The sequence below is a fragment of the Plutella xylostella genome, chromosome 14 (genome assembly GCF_932276165.1).
Source record: "Plutella xylostella chromosome 14, ilPluXylo3.1, whole genome shotgun sequence".
NCBI lineage: Eukaryota > Metazoa > Arthropoda > Insecta > Lepidoptera > Plutellidae > Plutella > Plutella xylostella.
The window spans coordinates 4,215,863-4,230,566 of record NC_063994.1 but is presented as its reverse complement, the minus strand read 5'-3'; the positions used below and the strand labels follow the sequence as shown (position 1 = coordinate 4,230,566).

At 36.2% G+C, this 14,704-nt stretch overlaps 2 protein-coding genes across 2 annotated transcripts; one reads left to right on the top strand and one right to left on the bottom strand.

Moving 5' to 3' along the window:
- Window positions 1-8,840: 8,840 nt before the first annotated feature.
- LOC125489423 (protein ALP1-like) lies at window positions 8,841-11,106 on the top strand. Its single transcript, XM_048625291.1, has 2 exons — window positions 8,841-9,282; window positions 10,165-11,106. The coding sequence occupies exons 1-2, from the start codon at window positions 8,981-8,983 to the stop codon at window positions 11,042-11,044; spliced, it is 1,182 nt and encodes a 393-aa protein (XP_048481248.1). The 5' UTR covers window positions 8,841-8,980; the 3' UTR covers window positions 11,045-11,106.
- Window positions 9,277-11,545, bottom strand: LOC125489425. Its single transcript, XM_048625293.1, has 2 exons — window positions 11,108-11,545; window positions 9,277-10,095 (listed from the first exon to the last, which is right to left on the bottom strand). Exons 1-2 carry the CDS (start codon window positions 11,283-11,285, stop codon window positions 9,326-9,328), a joined length of 948 nt encoding a protein of 315 aa, XP_048481250.1. The 5' UTR covers window positions 11,286-11,545; the 3' UTR covers window positions 9,277-9,325.
- Between the last annotated feature and the right edge of the window lie 3,159 nt (window positions 11,546-14,704).

Sequence of the window (14,704 nt, the reverse complement as noted above, 5' to 3'; positions counted from 1 at the left end):
CTTGGCGACCACGGAAAGATCCGCCGCCAATGACGCAATGTCCGCAATCGCCTTTTTCCCGTTCTTAGAAGTTGCTGTGGAGTATGCCAGGGATGCGGAAATCAGTGAGCACCTGAATGCGGCAACCCCGTCTAACAAAGCAGCAGCAAGACACTCTCTCATGATCCAGGTGTCGTCTCCCAATATGCTTATGAAGCCTTGGTAATGTCGCTTGAACGATGTGTCTCTAATTAGAGCCCCAATTTGAGACACTGCGTTTAAGGCCTTCTCTCCAAGTAAGTCTTCGTCTCCAGACAAAAGCATATTCAGCAGTGAGTCCATCAATCTACTTGGCTACACCATTAAGAATAATGCTGTCACACCCGACGAGACAAGATTACAACCACTGATGGATTTACCAGTGCCAAACGACACGGCTTCACTAAAACGTGCACTGGGAATTAGGGAATGCAATCTCGATCTCGCAAGATCTCGGCCTTTCTGAGCGAGATTGAAATCGAGCATAAAAACATCCTCTTCGAAGCGATTAGTTTTAATGCTAAAATATTTTTGTTTGTTTTTAGAAGAGATTAGAGAAGACTGTTTCATTTTGAATTTATTATTTGATAGATTTTTATTTTTTATTTATTGAATTATATGTAATAACTAGCTGTTCCCGCGAGCTTCGCTTCGCCTTAAAAAGTTTTCCCGTGGGAATTGCGGGATAAAAAGTAGCCTATGTTCTTTCCCAGGGTCTATACCATATGTATACCAAATTTCATTCAAATCCGTTCAGTAGTTTTGGCGTGAAAGAGTAACAGACAGACAGACAGACAGAAAGACAGACAGACAGACACAGTTACTTTCGCATTTATAATATTAGTTAGGATTTACACATAAAAACAAGCTTAAAGATACTACATAAGAGCGGTGGTAGCTCAGTCGGGTAAGCGCCCGCTTCTCACGCCAGAGATGCGGGTTCGAATCCCGGCGCTGACATGTACCAATGAGTTCTTTGAATTTAAGTACAATGTATACCATCGCTCTTACGGTGAAGGAAAACATCGTGAGGAAACCTGCATATCATAGTAACAGGTAGCATTCATGAAGATAATGATGTGATTCTTGATTATCAGACTGGTGAACTGAAACAAAACGTCAAAGATAGTCTTGAGATACAGATAGAAAATCAGGAGACTGAAAAATAATCGATCATAGCGTTAACTGTAAGAAATAGTGTTGATCAGCAAGCTGTAGTGGAAGTGCTACCAGGTTCATCGCGACCGATTTAGTAATCTCAAATATCAGAGGCTGAAATAATTCACATAGAACAGAAAACCAGAGGCCAGTCACATAGTGTTGAGTGGCATGACCATCGGAGAAATCGCTTGACATCAAGCAACTTCCATACTATGTGCCACTTGAGGGAAACTACAATGGAAAAGTATTCAAAAGAGCTAATTGATAGAAGTCCTTTCCATTCCAGAGCTACTAGTCATGTCATTGTTAATGAAGAAATTGCTCTGAAGAAGTACTCTCATGACTTCGAGCTTCAAGTGGAACCATGCGGACTAAACATAAGCAAGGAAAGGCCATTTCTTGCAGCATCTCCAGATGGCTTACTGGGAGATGAGACCATCATAGAAATAAAGTGCCCCTACACATGTCGGAACCTGGTATTGAACAATAAAGTTGTTCCTTATCTATTAGAAAATGATGATGGCTCATTTTCTTTGAAGAAGATCACACCATATTACTACCAGATACAAGGCCAGCTCTACTGTACGAACAAAAAATATTGCAATCTTGTAGTATTATATACATACAGGGTGTCCCAAAAGTCAACGTCATCCCTTAAAGGGCTGATAGGTCAGCTCATGAGAGGCCAGAATATCACAATATGACCTTAGTAAAAACTCGATGATTTTCGAGATATTGACACTTTTATAAATTTGCTGAAAATCGACACCTTGGATCAGTTTTTTGCGTGCCGCCGGTACAAAAATCCATATTGTTAGAATTTGTTAGGTGTTGCATCACTCTGTATAGCCCTGCTATTGATCGCAGTCAAAAAAAATATCGAGTAATGCTGTATGTTTAAAAAAAACACGGTTTTCAAAGTCATAAAAGGTAATCGTATTTTTTTATAAACAACTTTGACTCTACATACTGTAAAAAAAATATACCACGCAAACCTGGCACCTTATTTGAAAAGATTGCTCATTTAATGCAGTTTCCAAAATGGTATAAAACGTTGCTATTGTTTCAATTAACAAAAAAGTTATTGCTATTTTAGTACAAAACGACGTCGATGTAAAATTGTTTGAAGGAAATTTATCTGACTGAATTTATTAAGGGTAAGTCATGTTGGAATGAGTAAAAGTAAAATAGGTGGTGTGGCCGGGGGTGGGAAAAGAGACAACGTTGTCACAGTTAATAAAAAATACGCATTTTGAGTATCTTTCTCGAAAAAAGTGGACTATAGCAACTCCACATTCCCCATAAATGTAGCGCATGGTAACGTACATTCCTGAGTAGTGCTAATGTGTGATATTGTACAAGTAAAACGCTTAAACATGTACATTGTACACCCACAGTATCCAAAAAAGGGACAGATCAGTTTGTCATTAACATTACCTCTAATTACTTGTTATTTATTTTAAAGTTATTGTTAAACAAAACCAAACTCTCAAAATTATGATTATGACCATTAATGAGTATTATTTTTTGCTGATTATGTAGGTACTTAATATAATAATGTGGTGTTATAATTTTGAGAAATAAAAATAAAAGTCAATAAATGTTTGTTTTTTTAAATAACGTGTAAAAAACGCAAAATATGTTTTATAAGAGTTTGGTAAGTTTTTTCTTAGCTATTTTTGCTTCATCTGGGCTGACCCCTGAAATGTAGGCGTTTCAGGAGAGAAATGAAAGTCAGTAGCTCTTGATCTAAACTGATTTATTACCGAAATGGGTTTGGTATTTAAAGAACAACTATGGAATGTGCTGTGACGAAAGCATGTTAATAAGGTCTAGTTTTGCTATCTATAAAGTAAAAGGTATTTAGGTTGTGACGTACGATGTTTAGAGATTGCATTACACACGCCACACCACCCCCCTAATTTTGAGAAAAACAAAATTATATTGTGAATATTGTTTGACAGTTACAATAAAAATTATAAGTTTTATAACCATACATAATATTTGATTACATAGTCTTAAATCTATAGGTTACATATTGAACTATAACTAATTGGGGATTACATGATTTTGTTTGATTACAATAATTCAGTTACATAATGATAACATTAAAAATGTTGTTTTCTATGCTATGATTACATTTCAGAGTAATATTTATTTTTTAATAATTAATATAATTAAACAAGCATAATAACAATATTAATTATACATATCTAAGTATCTCTTATTTTTGGATATTATTAAGTTCATTTATTATAAATTACAATCTTAATTTTTAGTTTACTTGGCCCTCAACCTGATGTCTTACTCCAAATATGGTTTATGTTTTGATTTAGCTTCACAACAGACCAGAGGTAGTGTTTCTGGTAAGTAAATATGTTACGTTGGAATTTATTGGTTCCTATTACAAATTGATCTTTTATAATATGCATTTATCCCGTTGGCTTATTCACTCTCAATCATCTCGCCATAACGTTTGTTTATACGCCGACAAATTAATAAAAAGAAAAAAAATGTTCCCGTACGAAATTCTGCTGAATATTATTGCCGTGGTGGACCGGTTCGCTTATAATTATGGGGTGCAGCCGTTTTACTCGCGTGTCCTGTATGAGGGCGAGCGGGTAATTTATTTGACATGCCTTGACGCACCAGTCGGGCATTTCCTGATGGACCCGGGAAGCATGTCGACGGACAAGTGCATCACACTTTTTACGGAGCTGGAAATTACTCTTCCGGATGGTCGGTCGCTCTGGATGGATTTTGATTTGTCGCCGAGCAAACTATTTTGGTGGATTAAGTGGGAGGACCGTGGTCCAATCTTTGACGAAGTGATGATGTGATGTGTGAGGCTTGTGATGCAAGGGCCTCAGTAACGTTGTGAGTAGGTTAATTTGCGTTTTTTTTTTTTTTTATAAGATTGTAATTTCATGCTAAACTTTTTTTTTTTTTATTTTTTATTTTTTTTTGTATTAATATTTTCATTTAACCATTAAATAATAGAATAGTAATTTTTTATTTTTTTAGGATTTTCTTCTTTTTTCCTTTTTTTTTTTTGAATAAATATATTTTATTAAAATACTTTCTTATTGTTTTTTTTTTTTATTATTATTATTATTATTTATTTTAAGTTTAGATTTTTATAGGAGTGACTTTTATCTCTATTTTGTGCCTAAATGGTAGGGTATTGTTCTGTTTTTATGAAGTATATATTCTTTACCTAATATTAGTATTTTTACATTTACATCTAGATCCTCAATTACAGTATACGGTCCCGTATATATTGGGTCCATTTTCCCTCTATCTTCCTTTCTTACTAGTAATAAATCACCGACATTATAAGTTGTAGGATTAATTTTTTTGTCGTATATTGATTTCCTAACTTCTTTACTTTTAATTAAATTATTCCTTGCGTCTTCCTGTGATTTTTGCAGCCTGTATTTTAATTCAACTGGATAAGAGCTATAGTTATACACCGGGTCAACGGTTTGTATTATGTTTGTAGGTATACTGCATTTTTTCCCAAATACTAATTCAAACGGCGTGTACTTCGTGGACGTATGGACTGTTGTGTTATATGAGAAACACCAGTATTGGAGCCAGTCACTCCACTGATGTGCTTGGTTATTGGTTTGTATTCTAAGGAACGCTCCTAATGACTTATGTGAATTTTCTAAGGAACCCAGTGTTTCATGGTGGTAAGCCGTAGATTGTAATTGGTGAATATTTAGTATTTTACAAACATCTCTCATGGTGGATGAAATAAACTCGGAACCTCTATCGGTCCCGACCTCGCGGGGTATACCGTAGTGTAGTATGAAGTTATCGACAAATGCGCGGGCCACCGTTTCACTTTCCTTATTAAGGAGCGGATACGCTTCTACATATTTTGTGAGTTCGCATTGAAGTGTTAATATGTAACAGTAGCCATTCGCATCTTTCGTTAATGGTCCAACTAAGTCCAAAAATACTTTCTCAAATGCAGAAGTTGCGGTGCTTGTAATACACATTGGTTGTTTTGTATGAGTTTTATATTTTTGTTTTTGGCATTTATCGCAACTTGATACAAATTTGTGAATGTCTTGGTACATACCGGGCCAGTAATAATGTTGTTTTATATTATTTATCATTCTTTGGATACCCGCGTGACCGCTAGTTGGTAATAAATGGTAGTCATTTAATATAATGAATTTGTCATCTGTATTGTTTATTCTTTTGACGCCTCTCAATATACATAACCGAGGTCCTTTCCTCTCTTCACATTGACTAATGTATTGCATTAATGCTTTAATTATATCTTCATTTTCTTTGTTGCGTATTATACATAATTCTTGTATATGTAGTGTCTCACAAAAACTATCTAATTCCCTCACGAAGAAAGCTCGTTTCAGACATGATCTGGAATTAGGATTGACACACAAAACCTGCTTCTTAGGCGAATAAACAAAAAATTTATTTTGGCTATGTATTATATCTTGTTTTAATAAAGTTTTTTCATAATTTTTCTCATTAAATGTCAGTTCCGGTAAGTTTGTTGGTTTTCTAAGAATTTCTATAACTTTTGGCGGACTACCTAAATCACTATTAGGTACCCCTGAATCAAAAGTATTACCGTTAATCGGCTTTACGATTTTTTTTTGTTGAGCTCGTGTCATGACCGACATAACATGTTTATTTACGTTTTTTAATTCATCAATAGTTATTTCTATTCTTGATAATGCGTCCGCAGCGACGTTATTTTGTCCTTTTAAATAAGTTACGGTGAAATCGTATTCTTCGAGGCATAGCCTAAATTTAGTTAGTCTACTCGAGGGGTTATTCATGTTAAATAAATATACTAATGGGCGGTGGTCTGTCATAATTTTAAATTTTCTTCCAAATAAATAAGGTCTAAAATGTTTGACCGCCCACACGATAGCTAGCAACTCTTTTTCAATGGTTGGATAGTTTTTTTCAGCTTTATTAAGTGGTCGGCTTGCGTAGGCTACAGGTAATCCGTCATTATTTGATAACACACATCCGATCGCTATGTTTGAAGCGTCAGTATGAATAATAAATTCGTTTTTTTCAGAGAAATCGGGATATTGTAAAACGGGAGGACTCATAATTGCCGTTTTTAACTTTTCAAAAGCCATTTTACATTCATCACCCCAGACGAAGGGCGAATCCTTTTTTAACAATTTATTTAAAGGTATAGTTATTTCAGAGAAATTTTTTATGAATTTTCTATAGTAATTGGCAAAGGCTACGAATCGCCTGACGTCATCTGTTGTAGTAGGTACCGGGTAGTTTACAATTGCCGTCACCTTATTTGGATCTGGCTTGATTCCCTCTGATGTGACGACGTGACCTAAATATAATGTTTCTTTCTGCAAGAATTTGCACTTTAATGGGTTAAGTTTAAGGTTAACTTTTCTAAGTCGGGCGAAAACGTCCATTAGGTTCTTATTATGTTCATTTAGATTACGACCCATTATTATGACGTCATCAAGGTATACTATACATTTCAGATAGTTTAATCCGGACATAGCTATCGTTATAGCGCGACTAAATGCGCTAGGACTTGTCTTTAGCCCCATTGGTAACCGTTTCATTTGATAATGTCGATCAGCTATGAACGCTGTGTACTTCCGGCTTCCGGGTTCTAATTTGATTTGGTAATACGATTGATTTAAATCTAGGGTGCTGAAGTAGACAGAACCCGCTAAGGAGTCAAATATTTCGTTGACGTTTGGTAACGGAAATTTATCATTCTGTATGCACTCATTAACTTTTCGGTAGTCTATGACAAGGCGCCACTTTTTTTCACCGTTTGCATCGGCCTTTTTTGGAACTAACAATATCGGACTGGACCATTCCGACTGTGACTCTTCAATTATGTCATTTTCCAGCATTTCTTTTATTTGTTTTCCTATTTCGGTTTTTTGTGATTGTGGTAATCTGTACGGTTTGCTATAGACGGGCGATATATTAGGTTTTAAATGTATTTTTTGTTCGTATAAATTTGTGCACGTGAGTTCGTCTCCAGGTAAATGAAAAATATCCGCATATTTGGCGCAGATGTGCCCGATTGAATGTTTTTCTTCAGAGTTTAGGTAATTTAGTTTAAGTAAGTCGAACAATTGCTTAACTCGACTTCCTGTTTTTTCACACTTGTTAAAAGATAAACAGTGAAAATTGTTTAGAGGTACAATTTCCGGTGTGAAGTTTTTTAGGACAACTTCAGTTTCTTTTGTATTTAATATTTTTACCGAAAAAAATCCGTCGTTATTGCTTATTACCGTATTTGCGATAAAAATTCCCTCGCAGATTTCGTTTGATAAAACAACACTTTCCTCTAAAATATTAGTCGGAATTTTCACTACGGTCTCACAACGAGGTGCTAATTTGATTTCATTTGATTGTATATTGTTTTTTTTTATGGAGTATAACTGTAAGGGTAATGTTAGGGTGGTGTTTTTATCATTCAAGGTCAAACTGTTATTTTCGTAGTTCAATTGACATTTATATTTTACTAAGAAATCCTGTCCGATTATTCCATCAATATGGGACGGTAATTTATCGAAAACATAAAATTTGTGTCGGATTTTTGTTTTGTTCATTGTCTCAAGATTTAATTGAATATACCCATCTGAAATAATCTGTCCGCCTATACCGTTTATATATATAGTGTGAGGGGTTATGTGCTCACTAGTTTGTAACGCGATATTTTTTTTTATGGCGCTCAACGATGCGCCAGTATCTACTAGCCAAGTATATTTTGTTTTATTTATGAAAAATGTTACAGAGTTCATATTATCATAGGCTAAAATGTATTCGTTAGTCTCGAAAAAAATTGTTAATATTTAGTTCTTTTGATTCTTCAGTTGACTCCTCAGTTGACTCCTCGTTTGAGTCTTCACTGTTGTTATTATCTACCTGCTCTGCCATGTTTACTCGATGACTGGTTTTTCGTGTAGCTGATTTCGACCTCATATCTTTATTATCGCGGTAATTACGATTTGTATCGCGGTAGTTTCGATTACTATAATAACGCCCATTATTGTATTGCGTATTGAATCTAGGTACGCTGCTGTTCTCAAATTGCCTAGGTCGCGTATTCGTAAAATTCCTTTGCGTTGGTCTAAAATATCCTCGACGACCGTAAAATACTACTTCGGATGTTGATGTAGAGGGTGTCATCGTCGTTTGTTCATCTTTGGCTGCCTGGATGGCGTCTTTTAGACTTGTGTATCCGCGCGCTGCTATTATGGTACTTAATTTATCACTTCGTAAACCATCAGTGAATCTGGAAATTGCCTGTTTTTCATTTAATGGTTTTAATATTTTATACGCTTCAGAATTTCCGTTTGCTTGGGATATAGTGAGATTAACAAATAATTCTTCTAGTTCTCTGCCGTATTCCTCTATAGTTTTACCCCCTTGTTTAATCATTTGCATTTGTTTTTGTAAGGCTATATCGGATTTTTTTACTAAGAGATGTTTTTTCATTTCATCTAATAAACCCGTGACACTAGCATAACTTTGAGATAGTCTGAGTTTTGCACTATGTGTTAATCTAGTTTTTAGGATAAAATTAATTAAAATCTGATGATCAGTGTCTTTTATTAATGACGAATACATTTCTATTCCGTCAATCAGTTGTTCCGTTACGTGTTCTGAACCGTTCATAAGAGCCTGTCCAGACGGAGCGTTTTGCGCGCGTAAGCTCTCGCGCGTTTCAATTTATGTTGCGTCCAGATGCTGCGTTTTACGCGCGTTGCTACGCGCGGTGTCTGGCGGACGGATTCAGCCAGTTTTAAAAATGGAGCCTCTCACAGCGGTTGTGTTGTGGCTTGCGTACCGTCGATGGAAACGTCGTAAACGTAGAGAAAGTCGAAGATTTAACGTGCATCCAATTCTACGAGACAGAATGACGCAAAGTATGTTTATAACATTATACCCAAAGCTGAGAGAACACAACGAAAAGTTTTTCAATTACTTCCGGATGTCAGTAACATCGTTCGATGATTTGCTAAAACTTATACAAGATGATTTGACACCCAACAGAATCTATGTGCTAAAGGATACTGTTTCTGCCGAAGAAAAACTCGTGATTACTTTGAGGTAATAATATTTATTATTTTTATACTTTTTTCCCTTAATCAATTTAACAATCTCGGTATAGCTCCATCAATTCACTCTCTTGGGAATCTTGAGTAGACGCCGGTGATGGGTTATTGTAGTTAGACGCCGGTGATGGGTTATTGTAGTTAGACGCCGGTGATGGGTTAGATTGGGAATTGCGTTGTCCAGTGCAATAACGTGAAAACGAAGATGCTGAAGGGTCTGTTTCGTTATATCCTGTATCGTTAAAAAATCCTCTTTGTCCGCGGTGTGTCATTCCTGCTTGGTGATTATATTGTGGTGAAGGTGCAGGTGAAGGAATATAATGTGAAGGTGAATGACATGGGGCTCGTTGAGCTTTTTGGAGCACATTCATTAAATCAATTTTAGCTTGAAGCCTCATTTCTTCAGGTACTTTAATAAGCTCCTTATGCAGTGACAAACAAAATAGTTTATCATCATCAGACTCCGATGTTTGTGGCTGATTTCTAGGTGCTAAATTTTTGCTTATAATGGCAAGAAATTCCTCATCGGCTGCGTTCATTTTTTTTTTCTTTTTCGGCTGGCTAACTGGAGGTCTCATAACATCTTCCCCGTCGCCAGAAATGTCTTGTTCTTCAGGTGCAGCAGGCGAGGAAACGATGTTGCTATCAGTAGTTTTATTGCGTGTCGATCGTTCGAGGAACATCAAACGTTCAAAATATATATATTTATTTTTGCTGGCTTTTGATCCAGACGGTGTGGTTTTTATCCTTTTCATTTCTCTGACAAAGCCATCACGCAATCCTTTCCACTTCTTTTGCAATAACATTCCTGAAATAATAAAAAAAATATTGAAACGACCTTACTAAATATTTATATTTAATAACATTTTTTTTTCAGATATTTGGCTACAGGATGTTATTTTGCGGACTTGCATTATGCCTACAGATTGGGAAAGTCGACAATTATCGAAATAGTACAGAAAACTTGTTACGTCATATGGCTAAAACTGCAAAATATAGTGATGAGAGAACCTACGAAAGCAGAATGGGAAGAGATTTCAAAACAATTCCAAAAGTATACACATTTTCCAAATTGTATCGGCGCCGTAGATGGCAAGCATTTCCGTATCATAAAGCCTGACCATTCTGGGTCTCTTTTCTATAACTATAAGAATTATTTTTCAACTGTTTTATTGGCTGTATGCGATGCAAATTATTGTTTTATTTCTGTAGATATCGGCGCATATGGCAAAAGTAGTGACTCCACAATTTTCAAAGACTCCGTTTTGTATAAAAAACTTGTCGACAAAACTTTAGATATTCCAGACCCAAAGCCAATATCGCAAACAGATACAACTCCCTTGCCACACGTGATTGTAGGTGATGAGGCGTTTGGTCTATCTGAAAACGTAATGCGCCCTTATTGCGGTAAATCTCTAACAACCAAAAAAAGAATTTTCAACTATCGCCTATCCAGAGCCCGGCGTTACATTGAATGTTCCTTTGGTATTTTGGTAAATAAATGGAGAATATTTCATAGACCATTAAATGTTGACATTGAGTTTGCAGAAAACATCATTAAAGCTTGTTGTGTCCTTCATAATTACGTAAGGTTAAGAGATGGTTATAGATATGATGACACTCTGTACGAAACTTCCCTAAATAGTTTGAACTGTGAGGCAGTGAGGCCTAATGCGAGATCTAAGAATATAAGAGACAGATTCGCTGATTATTTTGTAAATGAAGGGAAAATCCCTTGGCAAGACAAGATGGTATAGTAGTTTGTAGTAGCCTACGTAGTTTAAGAAATAATCTTATTAAATAAAGTAATTGTCACTTACCCAACGTTTTTTTCTTTTCGTCGGAATCACCAGCTTCGCAAAAAATTTCGACTATTTCTTCCCAATTCCTACGTTTAATGAGTCTATTTGCGTAATCAGCAGATTCCATATCCCATATGGCTATTCTCTTTTCAACTTCTTCAATTAAAAGTTCGGTGTCGAAGTTATCGCGCTCCATTTCAAATCTAAATACGTCCACTCTCTATGGACACGCGCATACTACTGAACGCTCCAATGCCGCCAGAGTATCTCGACTCGCGCGGCGCTCGCGCGTAAAACGAGCGAGTCGAGAGTCGGGCGCATGACACGCGTTTTACGCGCGAGTTTTGAAACGCGCGAGAGCATCTGGACGGAGTGCTTGTAGCTCTAGTGCCTCGGGAACGCGCGAGTGTCTACGCGCGTAAGCTTACGCGCGCAAAACGCTCCGTCTGGACAGGCTCTAATGGGCAGCAGCGACGCTGCTGTCTTTATATCAAAGTCGTGTTTAGAAGACATGTTTTTATATTCTAAAATTTTTGTATATAAACTTTCAATATTTCGTATGAAGGGCTCAATTAATTCCCAAGTTTTTATTGAAATTTCCGAACGTTCTAATTTTTCTGTATAGCTTTTTATAATTAATTGATAATTTTCGTATAATAAATTAGCTTCAACATATTTTTGCTCACAATTAGGTTTTTGCCTACGGTTCGGGCCAAGTTTTCTTAAATATTCTTGAATAGCTTTAATTTTTTCATAAATATTTTGAATGTCACTCATTCGACACTATTACAAAATTAATTTAAAAGATAACAATTTACTTAAAGGTTACTTACAGTTTTTATTATTAGAGTCCATATCTTGACACCCTGTATACACAAGCACTGAATCGGAGTTGTTATGAAATTAGAACTTACACACGGTGACGCACACACAGAGCGGTAGCTTGGCGCTCAATTTTTTTTGTAAGACACTGATTCACTTTTTTCCACATGAAGTACAGGAACAGTATAATAGCCATGATAAAAACTGCTGACGTCATGACCGTAACCGACCTTTCAAGCTGCGCTGCATTATTACCACCACTTTGGGTAATTATGATGTCTTCTTTTTCGATTTTTGACGAGGGGTTACCCATAACTGTAGGTTTTTCTGACGTGACGTGACCGTGAATTCGTAGAACACTCCCGTATGTCAGTACAGGATACTGATGTAATCGTCGCGTCGCGTGTTTGGCTCTCACACTTAGCCGGATTGCACTGTTCGGGTCACGAATGTCGCGGTCGCCATGAAATGTAGGCGTTTCAGGAGAGAAATGAAAGTCAGTAGCTCTTGATCTAAACTGATTTATTACCGAAATGGGTTTGGTATTTAAAGAACAACTATGGAATGTGCTGTGACGAAAGCATGTTAATAAGGTCTAGTTTTGCTATCTATAAAGTAAAAGGTATTTAGGTTGTGACGTACGATGTTTAGAGATTGCATTACACACGCCACACCCCACCACCTATTTTACTTTTACTCATTCCAACATGACTTACCCTTAATAAATTCAGTCAGATAAATTTCCTTCAAACAATTTTACATCGACGTCGTTTTGTACTAAAATAGCAATAACTTTTTTGTTAATTGAAACAATAGCAACGTTTTATACCATTTTGGAAACTGCATTAAATGAGCAATCTTTTCAAATAAGGTGCCAGGTCTGCGTGGTATATTTTTTTACAGTATGTAGAGTCAAAGTTGTTTATAAAAAAATACGATTACCAATTATGACTTTGAAAACCGTGTTTTTTTTAAACATACAGCATTACTCGATATTTTTTTTGACTGCGATCAATAGCAGGGCTATACAGGTTGATGCAACACCAAACAAATTCTAACAATATGGAGTTTTGTACCGGCGGCACGCAAAAAACTGATCCAAGGTGTCGATTTTCAGCAAATTTATAAAAGTGTCAATATCTCGAAAATCATCGAGTTTTTACTAAGGTCATATTGTGATATTCTGGCCTCTCATGAGCTGACCTATCAGCCCTTTAAGGGATGACGTTGACTTTTGGGACACCCTGTATAAAGACTTGAAGGTTAACATAAATGTTAGCCGAGATGATGTTTTTAATAATGTTGGCCAAAAGTATTTTGTTAAGGCTCTATGTCAGAAATACCTATATTTTAACTATGAAGAAATTGAACAAACTACATAAATAGCTTCCCTAAAATTGCAGAGTTGAATACAAATTTTGAATATCTTTGAAGGCACATAATATTGGTTCAGGTCACAGGTCAATGTTTTGTAAGTTTTTGTTAGTCCTATGAGTCTCTCAATGTGTACCATTTGTCTTGCAAATTTTTGATCCAGTTTCAATAAAATGCCTGGTATTTGTGATTTTCCCTTCAAAAAATGTATTTAGTCCCATTCCTTTGCTAGCAAATAAGTCTTGAACATTAAAGTCTCTGTCAGCCATAATGCTGTCTCCTTCTTCAAAAATTTGCGGAAGTTGCTCCGTTCAACGATTTGACGATCACTGGCAGATCCTGCATACCCTCCAGAGCAATATGTTATTAGGCCTCCAGGTGAAGCACCAACAACGAATTTTAAAGTATTTTTATGAGCTTGCTTGCTTTTTTATGCTTATATGAGCTAAATGTTGACTTTTGGGCATCTGGCCCGCCAGGTGTTTGAATAGGTATTTCTGTACCATCAACAATAACTCTCATTGTGTAGAAATCCTTCCTGAAGCTTTTCGGCATATAAAATTTTACAAGTTTACGGCTAGGCAAAGTATCTAGTAGGCTCGATATGTCGGCAACAAAATTGATCCATGTTACCACTATATTGTTGAGAATTTGCTACAAGAAGCAGAAATATTTTGGTCTCGATTCTTATTTAATAATGTTTAAAGGCGGGGATACACATGCCAGTTAATCGGGAAAGTATCTGGCATGAAAGTGACTGGCATGTACGAGTAACTGGCACACTGCTTATACATTTGCAAGTAATACTGGCATGCATTCTGTCCCCTTGCATGCCAGTATTACCATCGCGTTTACACAGGATAGCCTTCTGTCTATTCTTTCAGTTTAATCGAGTAGTACCTATCAATTCTTGCGCGCCCAACATGGATAACAATCGAAGTGAATTAAAATCGTGTTGTTATTGGCAATTGAATGTGTAGCTAAATTATTGAAAAATAAAAAGAAAAGACGAAGACGGGTTTGGGTAAGAGATTGGATTAGTAGAAGGGAAGATTTTGGAGCAAGTAGTTGTCTGCTTCAAGAAATGCGCCTAGAAGATCATGATGGTTACAGAAACCATTTGAGAATGCTCCCAGAGAAATTTGATGAATTGTTAGGAAAAATTGAGAACAAAATAACAAAGAATAATACTCAAATGCGAAATGCCATCCCGGCAAAAACCAAATTGGAAATAAGACTAAGATTTCTAGCTACAGGCACAGAATAATAACTAGTACCAGGTACAGAAGTCCATCTTCGCAATGGCTTGCAAAGAAATATGACTCCATCCCATAAGCAATAAGATCTAATTTAGATCGCGTTCCAGCCGCACACGTTTTTATTTACTTACCTACCAATTAATTTTTGAGGGAATATGCG